General features: G+C 54.0%; 1 protein-coding gene across 1 annotated transcript; it reads right to left on the bottom strand.

The window, feature by feature from the left end:
* Positions 1 to 250: 250 nt before the first annotated feature.
* Positions 251 to 17,191, bottom strand: LOC103704328 (putative disease resistance protein RGA3). The gene is made up of 3 exons (XM_008787564.4): positions 14,963 to 17,191; positions 561 to 1,719; positions 251 to 443 (listed from the first exon to the last, which is right to left on the bottom strand). Exons 1-2 carry the CDS (start codon positions 17,049 to 17,051, stop codon positions 566 to 568), a joined length of 3,243 nt encoding a protein of 1,080 aa, XP_008785786.3. The 5' UTR covers positions 17,052 to 17,191; the 3' UTR covers positions 251 to 443; positions 561 to 565.
* Positions 17,192 to 18,351: the final 1,160 nt, after the last annotated feature.

Genomic DNA, 18,351 nt, shown 5'->3' with positions numbered 1-18,351 from the left:
GGTACATGAAATTAAAAAATATTCAGTTTTTATGCCATCGAGGAGGTGACTTGACTGTTTGAAGCTTCTCGCTTGCTGGAACAGTCGTAGGCTTTTATAGATGTGGCCAATCTTTAATCGCAAAAGTAACATAAAAGAAGCACCGAGATCAAACAATAGAAGTTTATCTCCAAGATCGATCGAGAAGGATCCTCTTAAAACCAAAAAAAGATTGATATAGAAGGAAAAATAAATAGAAAGATGGAGAGGGTGAGTGAAATCATGATTTATTGCATATGAATTCTTAAGGTTACATTGAGGATAATGATATAACACCATCAAAACACTAGGAAACAGAAATTACAGGGTAGATGTCCAAGTCCAATACAAAGTTTACATGAGGAAAAAAAGATAAAAACACTGAGCACGTCCATCCCAACTGCTGAATCCGCATGAAATTGTCTCTGGGAATAGAGAAAATTAATATACATGAGATTAACGGCATCTATATATGGCAGCTGGTCTAAAGGTGATAAACAAATTAATGAGAAAAATGTAAACGTAATGGAAGTAGAAATTACGTTGCTCAAGAGAGGCCACTTGCAAACTCTTCTGGTTGCCTGTTGATTTGAAAGGTGGAAGGAGTTCCCTTGGTATACCGTATCCATGAGGGACCATCTAGTTCTTCGATCCAGACCTCAGGGATCCACTGAATGATGGGCCTATTTGGTTGATCCATAAGGAAGCTCTCAAACAGTAGTGAGCTGCACTTCAGCCTAAATTTTTTGAGATTCTGCACTGCAGTCGGAGCATTTTGATCCTCCCCGAGTAGGTTCAATAACCACTGTGGGAGTTGCTCTGTTTGTCGATCAAGATTACTGGAAACGTCTGCGAGGCACTCCAGCGAGGGAATCTCTGAGGTCCCCTGTACTGCAGAAGGATGTTTCAGGTTCAGGTATTGCAACTTATCAAGAGTCTCCACGTGCTGTAACCTCGGACTATTTATTATTTGCAAAGATTTCAGCGAGGGAAAGTTGGATATTCTTTCCAACCTCAGGTTACTCTCGATGTGGAGCATATCAGTTAAGGAGGGGAGGTTCTTGATTTCTCTCAGGTTGTGGGCGCCCAGAATTCCTAATTTATGCAAGTTGGTGGCATGCGCCAGACCTTCCGGAAGAGCTATTAGCTCGGGACAGTCCTCCAGATGCAGGGCCTTGAGATGCGGCAGCAGCTTAGAGGCTCCTCTTATTTCATCGCCAACCTCTTCCGCCACGCCTAATGACCATTCTTTCCAGTTGCGCATGTGGCAGAGTTGCAGGTATTCAAGCCTAGGAAATGCAGTTATTGCTGAGGCACGACGACCAAGAAACTCAGGTCCGATAGTTACGATTGCATCTGCTCCTGAAATCCGAAGGTAGTTTAGCTGGGGCAATAGGCCTAGCGGAGGAAGTTGGGGACATGATTTACAATTAGTAAGGACCAAGAATGACAGGTGAGGAAAGGAGGGTGACATCAACCAGCCAGGAAACCCACTACCAAAGAAGTTGTCGAACGTAAGCTCTCCTAGGCTGGATGGAGGAGAGAGGTTGTTGCATATCTTGTTCGCATTTTGGATTGCGTCCTCTCCACATCGTGGCTGATTGTTCCCAGCTTCGGGTGGCTGCCAGTGCAAAAACAATCTTCTAAGGAAGCAGGTGTTTGCAAGCGCTGAAGCTCCTGCTTGTGACCTCTCTAACCTATCTGTTGCTGGAAATTGGACCCGGGGGCAATCTTCGGTCGAGGAGAGGGAGCGGGAGGTGGATGCTCACGGCGGGACGGCGATCCGTCGGCGGGCGGCGTCCTCCGTCCGGGGCGGTCGGAGAGAAGGAGCAGCAGGTCCTCGCAGCGGGGCGGCGATCCGTTGGCTGGTGGTGTCCTCCGTTCGGGTGCCTGCACACGAGCCGGTGGCCGGGTTTTCCGGCGCCGGCCCTCCGACGCTCAAGTCAGGGAGGGGGCAAATGGTGTGGAGAAGGAGACAAACAGTGAGTGTATGAATGTTTTTTCTCTCCCCCCCTCTCCGAGAGGCGAAGGCTCCCTTTTATATGCGGGGGTCGGTTTACCTGTGATGTAGCGGGGCGAAGCCGTAGTACGGCTCGGCATGTCGTTCTGGTCGGCGCTTGGTCAGGCGAATCATTGCACTGATGTCGGCGGTGAGGGCGTCGTACAACCCGAACTAGCGCGCAACCAGGCGAATTATTGTATCGGTGTCGGAGGTATGGCCGAGACCAGAGTCTTATCATAGTCGACTAGACTCTGCTGGGCTTACTTGCCGTGGAGAGCTGGGAGTCCGTATATGACAGGAGCTATGTGCAACCAGGCGAATTATTGTATCGGTGTCGGAGGTATGGCCGAGACCAGAGTCTTATCATAGTCGACTAGACTCTGCTGGGCTTACTTGCCGTGGAGAGCTGGGAGTCCGTAGATGACAGGAGCTATGTGCATTTATTGTGGAGTAAGCCGGAGATCCGTATTTATTGTGGAGTAAGCCGGAGATCCGCATTTATTGTGGAGTAAGCCGGAGATCTGCATTTATTGTGGAGTAAGCCGGAGATCTGCATTTATTGTGGAGTAAGCCGGAGATCTGCATTTATTGTGGAGTAAGCCGGAGATCCGCATTTATTGTTGAGTAAGCCGGAGGGTTACAGTGGCCATGCGCAATAAATGCCCGAAGGGTGTCAGGGCGTGGTCCTCGGCCGGACCTCAGAGGTGCACGGCCGTGGTAGGCGGTCGACAAGAGTAGACCTCGAACGTCGGGGTCTTTCTTAGCTTAGAGGTCCCGAGGTCGGTTGTCTTGGTCGTCTTGAGGTCGGATGTTCCGAGGTCGGATGCCGACTTCGGCTGTCCGGGGTCGGAGGTTGTACAGCTTCTTAGGAGCATTTATGTCACAGAGAGAAAAATCTTATTCCCCCCCCAACACTACCCCCCGACTTCCGAGTGCGAGCGGCTTGTGGGCTCGGACGTGGGAAGTAAAGTCTGTCACCGAAGTTGGGGGGGCGAGTCTCGTCCGCCCCCTTGCGCTTTTCGGAGCTTTTGTGGTGACATCCGCGCCCTTTGGCGTCTCGAGGTCGCTTTATTCAGTGGACTTATGACAAAGCCCGTATCATTACGTTTCTAGAAGCGGGGGTGGCGTCCCTTGAATCGCCGGGATTGTTTTACGGCGGATTAATGTAGGGGATCCTCGGGTTCGTCGAGGCAGATTAATGAGTGTGCCGTTGCGGGGTCCCAAACGGACACGCGGCGTGACGCAAGGTCGGACGCTTCCGATTTCGTGTTACCGGACCATAATTCCGAAGAGGCGGAGGCCACATCGGGGCTCCAGGTGTCCCCGATCTTATTAAATGGGGGGAGCGGGGGCGCCGTCCGCTCGTCCTTCAAGGCGATTCGATTCTGTGGACCCATAATGAGGTCCCGAGATCCGATGGGACGACCCTTTGATTTCGTACTCGATTTATTAAACCGGAGTGAATATGGTGCCTCGGCCTCCGAGGTCGCCACGTGGCGCAGGCCGATCGGGGGATGGGAACCGACCCCATCGATCTGGGCCGTCAGGGGGGTCTATATAAACCCCACGAGTCTGCCCTAAAGGTTTTATTTGGCTGCCTCTCATTTCCGTTGTCTTTTCACCTTGCTTTCTCCCTCAACCGAATTTTGCCGGCGGTGCCCGGAGCGATTTCCGGCAATGTCCAGTAGGTTTTCTTCCTGCTTTCACTAGGGTTTCCTCTTTTCTTCTCCTCGTCAACTTCCGTTTCCTGTTCTTAACTTTTATTCCACTCTTCTGTGAGAATGGGTCCCGGTCCCGAAGAAGTTGGGTCGAGTTTGTCAGGGGAGGAGGTGGAGATAATCCGCTCCCGTTTCTTCTTCCAGCCCGGGTTTCGTCTTGAAACCGCAGGGCCGGAAGACAGGGTGACGCAGCCGCCCCCAGGTCGGATCGCGGTTTACCGCGAGACACTTTGGGCGGGTCTGCGTTTCCCTACCCATGAGTTCGTGAGCAGCTTGCTGGCCGAGTACCAGCTCGTCCCGGCGCAGTTGGCTCCGAACTCATGGAGGACCATAATCGGGTTTTTGTCCCTGTGCCTCGGGCACGGGATTCCGATCACGGTAGGCCTTTTTCCGCCGGTGTTTTCTGTTAAAGAAGAATCCGGCGGACGCAGGGTGGCTATATTTCGCCTTTCGGGGCGGTATGTCACTCTTCCGGGGCGCCCCTACCTCGATTCACGATTGGAAGCTGAAGTTTTTCTTCCTGGCGTCCGAGGCGCCTTGGGGGTTTGAGCCGAGGTGGGGTCACCCTCGGCTGAAGGCCCTCAACAAACTCTCCGAGCCCACGGGGAGGGAGCTGAGGACCCTAGACTCCGTGCGAGCCCTCGGGAGGGGCAACGACCTGACCGAGCTCTTGCGGGAGGACGCCCTGGCGAGCGTGGGTCTGAGCTCGGCGCGCCCCGAGGGTAAGGGTGGCTACATTTTTTTTTTTTTTTCATTCTTTGTTTTTCGCTTTTACTGCCACTGGCCTGACACTTAGCAAAATTTTTGATTTCAGATATTCCCCGTATGCCGACCAGTAACACATCGCTTTTTTCCCGCCTGAGGAGGCGGGAGGCCGAGGCCGAGGGGGCTAATCCCCAGCCTCGGAGGAGGGCAAGGACAGATGGTGCTTCCTCATCGGCCGGGACGAGTGGCCCCGGGGCGGGGGCCCCTGCAGCCGACCCGAGGCAGGAGCGGGTGGTTAGCGGTGCGGGCCCGTCGGCCCTTCCTTGCCCTGCCCCCCTTGCCCAGCGGGGGGAGTCGTCCGTGGCTCGGCCGCAGCAGCCAGGATCCGGACCTACCCGAGGCCCCGAGGCGAGCGGCTCCGGGACCTCGGGTTCGATCGTGCCGAGCTCTTCCCGGGCCTTCCGAGAAGAGTCGGTTGAGCCGGACTCTTCTATTCCTGAGGGGAGCTCGGCCTTTCAAGACGCCGAGGTCGCACGCTCCATGTTGCGGCGTGCAGTGCTTCCAGCGGACCGGGCCGTGTTCCGGGGTATTTCGCTGGAAGAGGTCGCCGGCAGTGCTTACTGCAGCACCGCCCGGGTAAGTTCCCTTCTTAATTTTCCTGAGTTATTAGCGTGCATACGTGCCTTTCAACTCACAGTACCCTCACTTCTTCTCTTTTTTTTTTTTTTTTTTTTCAGCATATTCTCGAGCTCGATACCATGGCGTTCCTCGCCCACGGGTATCGGGAAGAAGTTCGGCAGCTCGGCCAGCAGCTGGAGCCGGCCAGGAAAAGAATCGCCGAGCTAGAAGCGGCGTCGGCCGCGGCCGAGGCTCGGTGGGCGGCCGCCGAGGCCGAGCGCCTTGCCGTAGTGGGGGCGCTTGAGGAGGAGAAGGCGGCTCATGCCATGACCAAGGCAACCATGCGCGGCACGGAGGCGCGCTTGGGGGAGGTCCAGGCCAGGGTCGCGGCCCTCGAGTATGAGGAGAGGGCCTTTCGCCTCCGACTCGAGCAACTTGAGGCCCGGGAGAGGAGGGCTCTCGAACGAGCCGAGCACGCCGTGGAGCTCTTCAAAGAGTCGCAAGAGTTCTGCGACATGTTGGAGGAGGAGACAGTCGACGGTTTCCTTCGAGGCTTCGAGAACTTCCGGGAGCAGGTACGCCGGTACTGCCCTCAATACGACTTCTCGACGGTCCGTCCGAGGGAGGACCGGGGCTGGGGGTCCGACGTGCAACCCCTTCCCGTCATCTTGACGTCCGAGGCGGGAATATACGAGGAGGACCCCGCCGAGCCTTCAACGGGGGTAGCCGAGGCGGACGTTGTTACGGAGGCGGCTCCGGTGGCCGAGACCGACGTTGTCCCGGAGGCGGTGCCCGAAGCTCCTGCTCCCGACCCCGAGCCTGCTCCGGAGGAAGATCACGAGGTTATCAATGTGCCGGACGACCCCCCGGACGTGGCTCCCGCCGCTTAGGACTTAGCGTATTTTCCTTTTCTTTTTCATTGTATCCGGGGTCGGCCCTTGAGCGGCCGACCTCCGATTTTGTAATTGGCCTTCCGGCCCTTTGTTAATGAAGAAGTGTTTTTGTCATTCTGTGTTCATCTTTCCCTCTGTTGTCGTGAATGAGGTTAGAACCTTAGCTAACCACCTCGTCGATCTCTAACTTCGTATTTTAATCTTTGGGCTGCTTAACGGGGCTGCCCCTTTCCCTGGCTATACCTTAGCTTTCTCAGATTCCAGTCGTCCCGACCAAAGGGAGCTCCGAGCTCACGTTTCTAGAAAATTTCTCTAAGTTCTATAACTCGGATCTTAGAGTCGTGGGAGCTGCCATGTTTGGTTTTTAGGAAAATCTTAAGGCACCGAGGTCGGGCCTTAGCTCTTCAAGCGGAACCGGAATAGGTCCATTCGTGCCGCTATTTGGGGAGTTTTGCCGGGTTCTCGAACTCAACTCCGAACCCCTCAAAGAGGGCGCGGGCTAATAAGCAGGTCATTTGTCGAAGGTTTTCGTAGTTATCGTTCTCGGACTCTGCCGAGGCTTCGGTGAGCAAGGCCGGGATTTCCAGAGATTGCCTCGGTACCCGTGTTTGGCTGGTACATTCGTGGCCGGGACCACTTTCTCGTAGGAGTTTGTGTCGGAGAGCCGAGTCGGACACTAATTTATGAAACCCTCTGTACAAGTTTCGGAGACTTGACGAACGGTGCTTGCATAATGTAGTTAGGAGGTCGGCCCTAAGCCGACCCGTCAGAGAGACCCGGCTTTGGGGCGAGATAAGGCCCCAACATTAAGATTCCGCTCAGCAATATGTAAATAAAATTTGACAAGGAGGGCGTCCAGTTGGATGTACCTTTTCATTCTCAGAGTTATGCTTCGCATGTTGGAGTAGGTTGCTTTCCTTCCTCATCGACCTCCGGAGTCGTTTTTGACTTTAAAGGGGGCTCGGGCTTTTCACAGACCCGACGGCACCCACCGAGGTTGGGAGGAATTGGGAAGTCTTTATTGAGTCGTAGTTTTCCACGAGGTCGAGGGAGCCTCAGGCCCTATGGTCGGACCTCAGGGCACCTCAATCTTGGTCGAGGAATCTTGCGTCAGGTCGGCGGGTCTGTGGATGCTTTGCCGACCTGTGGTACCTCCCGAGGTCGAGGGAGTCTGGTTCTCTACAGTCGACCCTCGGGGCATCCCGACCTCAGTCGAGGGATCATACGTCAGGTTGGCGGGTCTGGGCACGCTCTACCGACCTGCGATGCTTCCCGAAGTCGAGGGAGTCTGGTTCTCTACAGTCGATCCTCGGGGCATCCCGACCCTAGTCGAGGAGGCACTACGGGGGCCGCGAAGGTACTACCCCGTCTTCCCGAAGTGTCGAGGGGTCTGGGCACGCACTGTCGACACTCGGGGCATCTCAACCTTAGTCGAGGGATCGCTCGCTTCGGGGATCGGGGATCGTCGACCGCTCCTGGGGGTCCACTTCGTGGCGCCCCAGGTGGAGCCACCCTTTCCACCCCTCGCGGCGCCTTCCCGAGGTCGAGGGAGTCTGGTTCTCTACGGTCGACCCTCGGGGCATCCCGACCTTGGTCGAGGAATCGTTCGTCAGGTCGAGGGGTCTGGGTACGCACTGTCGACCTGCGACGCTTCCCGAGGTCGAGGGAGTCTGGTTCTCTACGGTCGACCCTCGGGGCATCCCGACCTTAGTCGAGGAGGCGCTACGGGGGGCCGCGAAGGTACTACCCCGTTGTTGGTGATGAGCGCCACGGGGGGGCCGCGAAGGTACTACCCCGTCTTCCCGAAGTGTCGAGGGGTCTGGGTACGCACTGTCGACACTCGGGGCATCTCGACCTTAGTCGAGGGATCGCTCGCTTCGGGGATCGGGGATCGTCGACCGCTCCTGGGGGTCCACTTCGTGGCGCCCCAGGTGGAGCCACCCTTTCCACCCCTCGCGGCGCCTTCCCGAGGTCGAGGGAGTCTGGTTCTCTACGGTCGACCCTCGGGGCATCCCGACCTTAGTCGAGGAATCTTGCTCCATTCGACGTTCCATCGTCTTGCGATTCTTCCCGAGGCCGAGGGAGTTTGGGACTCTACGGTCAAGCCTCGAGGTATCCCGATTTTGGCCGGGGAATCTGAGGATCACAGACGACCCAATATTAGAAGAGGATTACAGTTATCAAAGTGAGGGAAATATTTGCAGAAAAAAGGAGCTGAGTCCATTGTCCTGATTGTTTTGAACCCCTTAGGGTTTCATTGGTAATACATTCGTAGATTCTCGGAGTTCCAGCTTCGTGGGATCAGAGTCCCCTCCAGGGTCTTCAATTTGTACGCCCCTGGTCGTTGTACCCGGGCGATTTGATACGGTCCTTCCCAGTTTGGGGCCAGTTTTCCTTGCTCGGTAGGTCGAGAAAACTCGGCTCTCCTGAGGACGAGATCCCCTGCTCTGAAGAGCTTGGGCTTGACTCTGGAATTGTAGTATTGGGCCGTTCGCTGTTGGTATCTCGCCATGCGAACCCGAGCGACCTCTCTCGTCTCTTCAACAAGGTCCAAGTTGCTCCTTAGCTGGGAAGAATTGGTGTCGGGGTTATAATGCTCCACTCTGGGAGAAGGTAGGCCGATCTCCAACGGGATGACGGCCTCAGTGCCGTATGCTAGGTTGAAGGGGGTCTCTCCGGTGGGCAGTCGGAACGTGGTCCGGTACGCCCAAAGGACATTGTACAAGTCCTCGACCCATTGACCTTTGGACCGATCAAGCCTAGCCTTGAGCCCCTGCAAAATAGTGCGGTTAGTTACCTCAGTCTCCCCGTTTGTCTGGGGGTGAGCGACCGAGGTGAAACGGTGATCAATGCCGAGTTCAGAGCAAAATTCCCTGAAATGAACATTGTCAAATTGTCGACCATTATCAGATATAAGGATACGGGGTAGTCCGAATCGGCAGATTATAGACTTCCACACGAAATTCCGCATTTTTTGCTCGGTGATCCGGGCGACAGGTTCGGCCTCGACCCATTTGGTGAAATAGTCGATGGAGACGACCAGGAACTTTCTCTGTCCGGTGGCGAGGGGAAAGGGCCCCAGGATGTCGATCCCCCATTGGGCAAACGGCCAGGGGGCAATGATGGAGGTCAGCAGAGCCGAAGGTCGGCGCTGGATACTGGCGTTTCGTTGGCACCGATCGCACTTGCGGACGAAATCTGTTGCGTCCTTCTGGAGTGTGGGCCAGTAATATCCTTGTCGCAAGATTTTATGGGCTAGTGCCCGACCCCCCAGGTGACTCCCGCAGATCCCTTCATGGACTTCTCGGAGAGCATAGTCCGCCTCGGAGGGGCGGAGGCATCTGAGAAGGGGCGAGGTAAATGATCGCCGATAGAGCCTATCCTCGTACAAAACATACCAGGGGGCTTGGCATTTGATTCGGCGAGCCTCCGTTCCCTCATGAGGTAGGGTCCCATCCTGGAGATAGCGGACGAGCCCGTCGATCCAGCTTGGCTCGGAGTTAATGCACATAGTGAGCTCCGGTTCCTCCGTGCTGGGGATTTGAAGGTACTCGAGCGTTGTTCCCTTGGGAAGCTCGCTCATGCGGAAAGTTGCTAATTTGGATAGCTGGTCCGCCCTGAAGTTTTCCGCCCTGGGAATGTACTGAATATTGAAAGAATTTAGGGCGGTCGTAAGTTCCCGTACCTTTTGGAGATACTTTTGCATGGATGGCTCTTTAGCTTCAAAGTCTCCTTGGATCTGGCTTACCACCAGCTGGGAGTCACTGAAGGCCGTCAGGTCTCCCACTTTTAGCTCCTTCGCCAGCTTGAGCCCGGCGATGAGAGCCTCATATTCGGCCTCGTTGTTCGAGGCCGGGAACTCGAGGCGCAAGGCTTGCTCGGCCACCACTCCGCTAGGGCTGGTGAGGATGAGCCCAGCTCCGCTGCCCCCCGAGGTCGAAGACCCGTCCGAGTGCAGGACCCAGGGCTGCCTCGGGGCCTCCTCCTCGGGTCCAGATGGCGGCTCGAGGTCGTCCGGCAGGGTGCATTCCACGATGAAGTCGGCGAGTATCTGGGCTTTGATGGCCGGCCTGGGCCGATATTCGAGGTCGAATTCCCCGAGCTCGACCGCCCATTTGGCGATCCTCCCCGCACGGTCCGACCTCTGCAATATTTGCTTCATGGGCTGGTCGGTCAATATAACTATCGTGTGGGCTTGGAAGTAAGGCCTGAGTCTCCGAGCCGAGATGATGAGGGCGAAGATGGTCTTCTCAAGTTTAGAATATCGGGTCTCGGCATCCCTGAGAACCCGGCTGGTGTAATAGACTGGCTTTTGGAGCTTGTCCTCTTCCCGGACAAGGACTGAGCTCACTGCGGCTGGGGAGACGGCCAGGTATAAGTAAAGGGTTTCGCCCTTCTGGGGCTTGGTGAGCAGCGGGGGAGAGGCCAGAAGGCTCCGAAGCTCTTCAAAGGCCTGCTGGCATTCTTCTGTCCAACGGAAGTCTTTCGGCCGTTTGAGGCTCTTGAAGAAGGGGAGGCAACGCTCGGCCGACCGAGAGACGAACCTTCCCAGGGCGGCTACCCGCCCCGCGAGCCGCTGCACCTCCTTAACTGTCTTTGGGGGCGACATCTCTTGCAGTGCCTGGATCTTCTCTGGGTTGGCCTCAATTCCGCGCTGGGTCACTATGAAACCCAGGAACTTGCCCGAGGTGACCCCAAACGCGCACTTCGCCGGATTGAGTTTCATCTGATATTTTCTGAGCTTGGCGAACGTCTCGTCGAGGTCGGCTACGTGGTGTTCCGCCGCTCGGCTCTTCACCAACATGTCGTCCACGTAGACTTCCATGTTCCGGCCGATCTGGTCTTTAAAAATCTGGCTGACCAGTCTCTGATAAGTGGCCCCGGCGTTCTTCAGGCCAAAGGGCATCACCTTATAGCAGTAGGTGCCCTTGTCGGTGATGAAGGCCGTCTTCTCCTCGTCTTCTGGTGCCATTCGGATTTGATTGTATCCTGAAAAGGCATCCATAAAAGTTAACAGTTGGTGTCCCGAGGTGGAGTCGACGAGCTGGTCGATGCTCGGGAGGGGAAAGCTGTCTTTTGGGCAGGCCTTGTTTAGGTCGGTGTAGTCCACACACATACGCCATTTTCCGTTGGCCTTTTTTACGAGGACTATGTTGGCGAGCCAGTCCGGGTAGGAGACCTCCCGGATGAAGCCGGCTCCGAGGAGTTTGTCCACCTCCTCGGCCGCAGCTCGTTGTCGCTCGGGGGCGGAGCCTCTTTTCTTCTGCTTTACAGGCCTGCTGGTTGGCCTCACCTGAAGTCGGTGGACCATGACCTCAGGGTCAATTCCTGGCACGTCCGCGGGCGACCAGGCGAAGACGTCGGCATTGTCCCGCAGGAAGCTGACGAGGCGATCCCTCTCATGGGCGCCGAGGCCGGAGCCGACCTGCACGGTTAGCTCGGGAAAACTTTCTCGTAATGGGATTTGAATAAGGAGCTCACCGGGCTCTACTTGCTTCTTCCAGAGGGTGTCCCTCGCATCGAGGGTTTCTATGGGGAGTGAAGGGCGCGTCGGGCGGTCTGGCGCCTCAGCCGGTTGCTTCACTGTGTGGGCCGCCATGTAGCATTGCTTGGCGACCAGTTGGTCTCCGCGGACCTCGCCTACTGGCCGCCATGTAGCATTGCTTGGCGACCAGTTGGTCTCCGCGGACCTCGCCTACTCCTTGGCCGGTGGGGAACCGCATGAGCAAATGGCGAGTTGAAACCACGGCTCGAAGGGTGTTTAACCCTGGGCGCCCAAGGATGGCGTTGTAGACCGAGGGCAGACGGACCACCAAGAAGTCCATTCTGACAGTGCTCTCCCGGGGGGCGAGGCCAATTGTGACAAGGAAGCTAGCCTCACCTTCAACCGGGACCGCATCTCTGGTAAACCCGACTAGCGGGGCATCGATTCTTCGGAGATGTCCTTCTGCCAATCCCATTTTCTGGTAGGCATGGTAGTACAAAATGTTGGCTGAACTTCCATTGTCAACTAGGACACGCTTTACATCAAACCTATTTACAATCATTGAGATGACCACAGCGTCATCGTGAGGGATCTCGACCCCTTCTAAGTCCTCGTCCGAGAACGAGATGACTTCATCAGTACGTGGGCGCTTCGGGGGTGTTCCCTGGGCGGCCGCTCCTGCCGAGGCCCGCCCGATCATATTGATGGTGCCGGCGATAGGCCTGTTGTCGCTTGGATTTTCGGTTGGTGCGACATTCTCCGCCGGCCTTCTCTCCTCAGGTCGGTTCCTTACGAACCGGTTGAGTACTCCCCGTCGGATGAGCGCTTCTATCTCGTCCCGGAGTTGGAAGCAGTCCTCCGTGTCGTGCCCACGGTCTCGGTGGAAGCGGCAATACTTCCTGGTATTTCGGGGAAATCCCGTGTCTCGCATAGGAGGCGGGGGTCGGAAGAAGTCCCGACCCTCAATTTCCATCAGGATCTCGGCCCTGGGAGCATTGACGGGTGTATAGTTCTCGTACCTCGCCTGGTACATCCGGGGCCGCGGTGGGGACCTCGGACGAGGAGGTGTCCTCTGCTGAGGCCGCCCCTGCTGGCGGGGCGGGCTCCTCAGTCTGGGGAGATTTTTCTCTCTGCGGGGAGATCGGCTCCTTTGTCGACCGCGCTCCTCGCGGCGCTTCTTCTGCTTCTTAGAGGTGGGCTCGATTGCTCCCCGCCTGGAGGCGACTGCTTCCTCGGCCTTGGCGTACTTCCGGGCTCGGGCCAACATTTCGGTGAAGTCGGCCGGGAAGCTCTTCTCGATGGAGAAGAGGAACCGGTAGGAGCGAACCCCAGTCTTCAGAGCCGACATGGCTATCGACTGGTCTAGCTCGCGAACCTCCCATGTGGCGGCGGTAAAGCGGTCCAGGTACTCTTTGAGGGACTCCCCCTCCTTCTGCTTGATGTCCAGGAGGGAGTCTGACGTCCGTCGCTGACGACGGCTGGCTGCAAAGTTGGTGGCGAACTGCCTGCCGAGCTGCTCAAAGGAGGATACCGTGTTCGGCTTCAGTCCAGAAAACCAAAGCCGAGCGGTCCCTCGAAGGGTTGCTGGGAAGGCCTTGCAGAGTATGGCCTCCGAGGACCCTTGTAGGGCCATGAGGGCCCGATAACTCTCCAAGTGGTCGAGGGGGTCGGTGATTCCACTGTAGGGCTCCACTTGAGGCATTTTGAACCTCGCGGGAACAGGCTCGTCCTCAATTTGGCGGGAGAAGGGGGACTTGGTAGTGAACTCAAAGTCTCCTTCCTGTCTCGCCTTCTTGCCGTGGAGTGCCGCAATCTGGCGCTCCAGATGCTCAACTTTTCGGTCGAGCTCCCCCACCTGTGGGATTGTCGTTGTGGTTTGCACCGGCCCACGGTGGTCCGGGGCTGACTCCGCCTCAGAAAGTTGGGGTCTCCGGTCGAAACCTTCTCCCGGTAGCTCCCTACGGGGGGGAGCTCGTTCTCCGTTGTTGGCTCTGGAGGAGCCGTGCAGATTTTGGCTGAGGAGAACCGGGCCGTTGGGGAGACACTCCGGCTGGTCCTGGGCCTGCGGGGGAAGCGCCGGTGAAGCTTCCACGCGCCGCAGGCCCTGAACGGCGGCGGCCAGGGCCTGGACTTGCTGTACCAGGGCATTGAACTGTTCCAGCTGGACCTGAGGGCCTGGGTCAGCCGGAGTTGGGGAATTCTGGACGGAGTGTCCAGGGCTTTGCGGGGGACGCCGGGAGACGTTAGAGGCTCCCTTACTTCTCAACTTCATGACTGCTACTCGGGCCCTTCCTCTAGCGCCAACTGTTGCTGGAAATTGGACCCCGGGGCAATCTTCGGTCGAGGAGAGGGAGCGGGAGGTGGATGCTCACGGCGGGACGGCGATCCGTCGGCGGGCGGCGTCCTCCGTCCGGGGCGGTCGGAGAGAAGGAGCAGCAGGTCCTCGCAGCGGGGCGGCGATCCGTTGGCTGGTGGTGTCCTCCGTTCGGGTGCCTGCACACGAGCCGGTGGCCGGGTTTTCCGGCGCCGGCCCTCCGACGCTCAAGTCAGGGAGGGGGCAAATGGTGTGGAGAAGGAGACAAACAGTGAGTGTATGAATGTTTTTTCTCTCCCCCCCTCTCCGAGAGGCGAAGGCTCCCTTTTATATGCGGGGGTCGGTTTACCTGTGATGTAGCGGGGCGAAGCCGTAGTACGGCTCGGCATGTCGTTCTGGTCGGCGCTTGGTCAGGCGAATCATTGCACTGATGTCGGCGGTGAGGGCGTCGTACAACCCGAACTAGCGCGCAACCAGGCGAATTATTGTATCGGTGTCGGAGGTATGGCCGAGACCAGAGTCTTATCATAGTCGACTAGACTCTGCTGGGCTTACTTGCCGTGGAGAGCTGGGAGTCCGTAGATGACAGGAGCTATGTGCAACCAGGCGAATTATTGTATCGGTGTCGGAGGTATGGCCGAGACCAGAGTCTTATCATAGTCGACTAGACTCTGCTGGGCTTACTTGCCGTGGAGAGCTGGGAGTCCGTAGATGACAGGAGCTATGTGCATTTATTGTGGAGTAAGCCGGAGATCCGTATTTATTGTGGAGTAAGCCGGAGATCTGCATTTATTGTGGAGTAAGCCGGAGATCTGCATTTATTGTGGAGTAAGCCGGAGATCTGCATTTATTGTGGAGTAAGCCGGAGATCTGCATTTATTGTGGAGTAAGCCGGAGATCCGCATTTATTGTTGAGTAAGCCGAAGGGTTACAGTGGCCATGCGCAATAAATGCCCGAAGGGTGTCAGGGCGTGGTCCTCGGCCGGACCTCAGAGGTGCACGGCCGTGGTAGGCGGTCGACAAGAGTAGACCTCGAACGTCGGGGTCTTTCTTAGCTTAGAGGTCCCGAGGTCGGTTGTCTTGGTCGTCTTGAGGTCGGATGTTCCGAGGTCGGATGCCGACTTCGGCTGTCCGGGGTCGGAGGTTGTACAGCTTCTTAGGAGCATTTATGTCACAGAGAGAAAAATCTTATTCCCCCCCCAACACTATCTATGCGCAGCACTCTCAGCTGGGACAGAGATTGCAGCTTCTCCAAATCGCACCCCGGGTCTTGCTTGCCTCCATCATCACCGACCACAAATCCTCGAAGATCGTTGAGATGTGTCAGTTTGCCTGTTCCTTTTGGGAGATGGCTCAACGGAGTTCCAGTGAGGTGAAGACATCTTAGATTGCACAAACTTGTGATGGCTTTGGGAAGCATGTGAAAGGATTTACAACCTAAGAGCTTCAAGGTCTGCAGATTTTGAAGGCGTCCGATAGACTCTGGTAATATTTTGACATTCGTTCGATCAAGATCTAAGTGCCTTAGATGTAACAGGTTTCCCACCGAGTCTGGAAGGCTCTCCAGTCCCGTATCGGTCAAGTCCAATACTCGTAGCTGCACAAGTCTTCCGAGTTCCTGCTCAACTATCTTTGTCCTGGGATTGTTCCAGACAATTAGAGTCCTCAAGCATTTCTGCTGCTTCACTGCATCAGGGATTTCTAGCCTCTCTCCCACATTTGAAATGGACAAGCGACGAAGCTTGGTCAAGGGATTTGTGGTGCATGTTTTTCCATCACCAACAAAAGTGCTCTCATCTCCTATCAAAAACAAAGCAAGAGAACGCAGCAGATCATGCATTGTGCAAAAACTCTGATCTACGTATTCATAGTCTGGTTGTAAAAGATTTCTGCAAATCAACTCTTTATAGTAATCTTCGGCTGAATCTTCTAACAATACATCTCCTTGTGATTTTACAAAACCTTCGGCCAGCCAGTACCGAACAAGATCATCACGATGCATGGGAAAGTCCTCAGGATATAACGAGCAAAAAAGAAAACATTGTTTAAGATGAGGTGATAAATCTTCATAGCTTAAAAATAAGGCCCCATGGAGTTCCGTCTGAAGTTGGTTCATAGACCATGCATCGCTTATGAGAACATTATTCCATGCTATGCTGCTCTTCTTCGACCTTAAAACTCCTGCAATGGTCTTGATTGCAAGAGGAAGACCATCACATTTGTCAACAATTTTCATTCCAATTTCTTTTAAATTAATGGTCTCTTCCTTCTCGTCATCTCTAAAGACTTTCTTGCACAACAATGCCCAGCCATCAGCACGACCCATTTTGTCAACATGGTGGACAAGTACGCTCATATTCCCAAACACACTTATGTCTCTAGTGGTGATCACAATCCTACCACCATCTGCTGCACTTTCGAAAGGATATCTGAGCAGATCCTCCCATACTTTTGCTTCCCATATATCATCTAACACAACAATGAACCTTCTAGAAAGGATAGAGGAAAGAATGGGTATGAGCTCAGCCTTTGTCTCAGCCTGCCCATAGTTTCCACCTGCGCTTCTAATTATCTCTTGCAGCAACTTTGCCTCTGAAAAATTCTTGGAAACACACACCCATACTCGTATAGAAAAGTTTTCTTTTATTCTTTCATCATTGTATATAATAGAAGCAAGAGTAGTTTTGCCGATTCCACCCATCCCAACAATCCCCAAAATCCAGAATTTTTTTTTGTCTCCTTGGACTAACGATTCCACAAGACTCTGGGTAGCCTCTGCAATTTGTGTCCCTACGATATCAGAACTGTCCTCAATGGGAAAAGTCCTACGAGGATTCACTCCGCTCTCTTGGACATCTTGGTTAGGGTTTTCTAGTTTAGGCAATATTGATCTATCCTCTGCAATCTCTTTCAGCCTCTTATTAAGATCTCTAATTTTGTCACCAATTTCATAGCGGAACTTCATACAACCGAAGCAAGAAAATAAAGGGAAGGGATGGCATACCGCAGAAACGGGCTGTTGGCTTTCCAATAATTTGCCGCCTTCGATGATACAAAGGTCGATGATATCATCCGCATCATACATGATATCTTTCAACTCCCTCACCCAATTACTGATGTTTGTGTCTTCATGCCTCTTCCGCTCTGCTTGCTCAAGAAAACCTCTCATCCTTTCCAGTCTTCTCTGAAGCTTCTGGAGCTCATCCTTCACTCCGAGCATGACTGACACCTCACCCTCTACGAAATCTGCGAGTTTCTTCATGTATCGTGCCACAAAAGCATCTAAGATCATTGCCATCTTTTGATAAGGGAAGAGAATTGGAAACTGTGTGGCACCATGGATCCTTGAAAGCCTATGTATAAACAAGGTGAACGGAATCGCCACAGAAAAAGAAAGTAAAGACGCTTGTTAGAAGAAAGGAAAGGGACCTAAAGCAAAACTACTTTATTGATAAATACTTCTTCCACCATTGCTTATTAAAAAAAGAAGGAAAAGGACAACTCTACAGCACCAGATTCCCCTTGTCGGCTGTATTGGTTTTATTTAATTAGTTATCATCACGCCATAGCACCACCATTTGTTAATCAGCTGTTATCATCAGCTACTTTGTATTATAATAGCTAATTACAGCTATCATGCCGTCCATTATTTTATAACCAGTAATTTAACTTATAATTCAATTGGCCAAATATTAGTTGTTATTTTCGTTATAATGGGGAATATATAACAACAAGGTCCTCACTCAAAATGACTAGTTAAAAGGTATTTTTGGAGTTTCTTAGTTCTCACATATTTTTCTCATTAAGCCTTGACGTCCTCTTCGGCTAAGGGTCCAAATTAAATCAAATCTAATCACAAGTACCACGATCGGCCTGTGGTCAGCCTCAAAGAGCCTGTGCTATAGAGCCTCTAGTCCGTATGGACTATGGGCCAGGTCCGCTCTGATATTATTTGTCACAATCCAGATTCTCATCCAAAAAGACTAGCTAGAAGGTATCATTTGAGTTCCTTGATTTTGTATAAGTAACTAAGATCTATCCAACGAATAACCAATGTAGAACTAAACACATGCTTATATGAGTCCTTACATACTCCTTCTGTTTTAAACTATCACTAGGGATGCAAATGAGTCGGGTCGGGTCCTAAGTGACCCTGAGCCAATCCGAGTTTTTTTTCGGATCCTAATTTTGGTTCCAGATCTGACCCGGTTGAAGATCGGGTCGGATCCGAGTCAGGTCCGAATCGAGTCCGGGTCCAAATCGGATCCATTTTTTTTGCGCTTTTCGAAAAGAATTTAGGCAAATCTAATTTGGTCATATCATAGTTATAAGGTGCTGGGTGACCCATGGCTTGAAGGACTTGCAATTGACCTCCAGTCAGAATGGATGACCCGTGACGTGCTAACTAAGTCGGTCTACAAGCCAAATTTCATATCACACTATTTTTTATCTATATGACTGATTGGACGGAACTTGGTGTCTCCCAGCTCCCCTCTCACGAGGGCAAAAAAAATCCGAGACCTTCTTCCAAAATCCAATTCCATTGCAGAAAACTGGCACATGACCCATATTCAGTTCAGCGTTCCCTCACTTTCTCC

This window comes from Phoenix dactylifera, chromosome 1, assembly GCF_009389715.1.
Source record: "Phoenix dactylifera cultivar Barhee BC4 chromosome 1, palm_55x_up_171113_PBpolish2nd_filt_p, whole genome shotgun sequence".
Lineage (NCBI taxonomy): Eukaryota > Viridiplantae > Streptophyta > Magnoliopsida > Arecales > Arecaceae > Phoenix > Phoenix dactylifera.
Note: the sequence above shows the minus strand (reverse complement) of the source record. Positions and strands in the feature narration are given on the sequence as shown.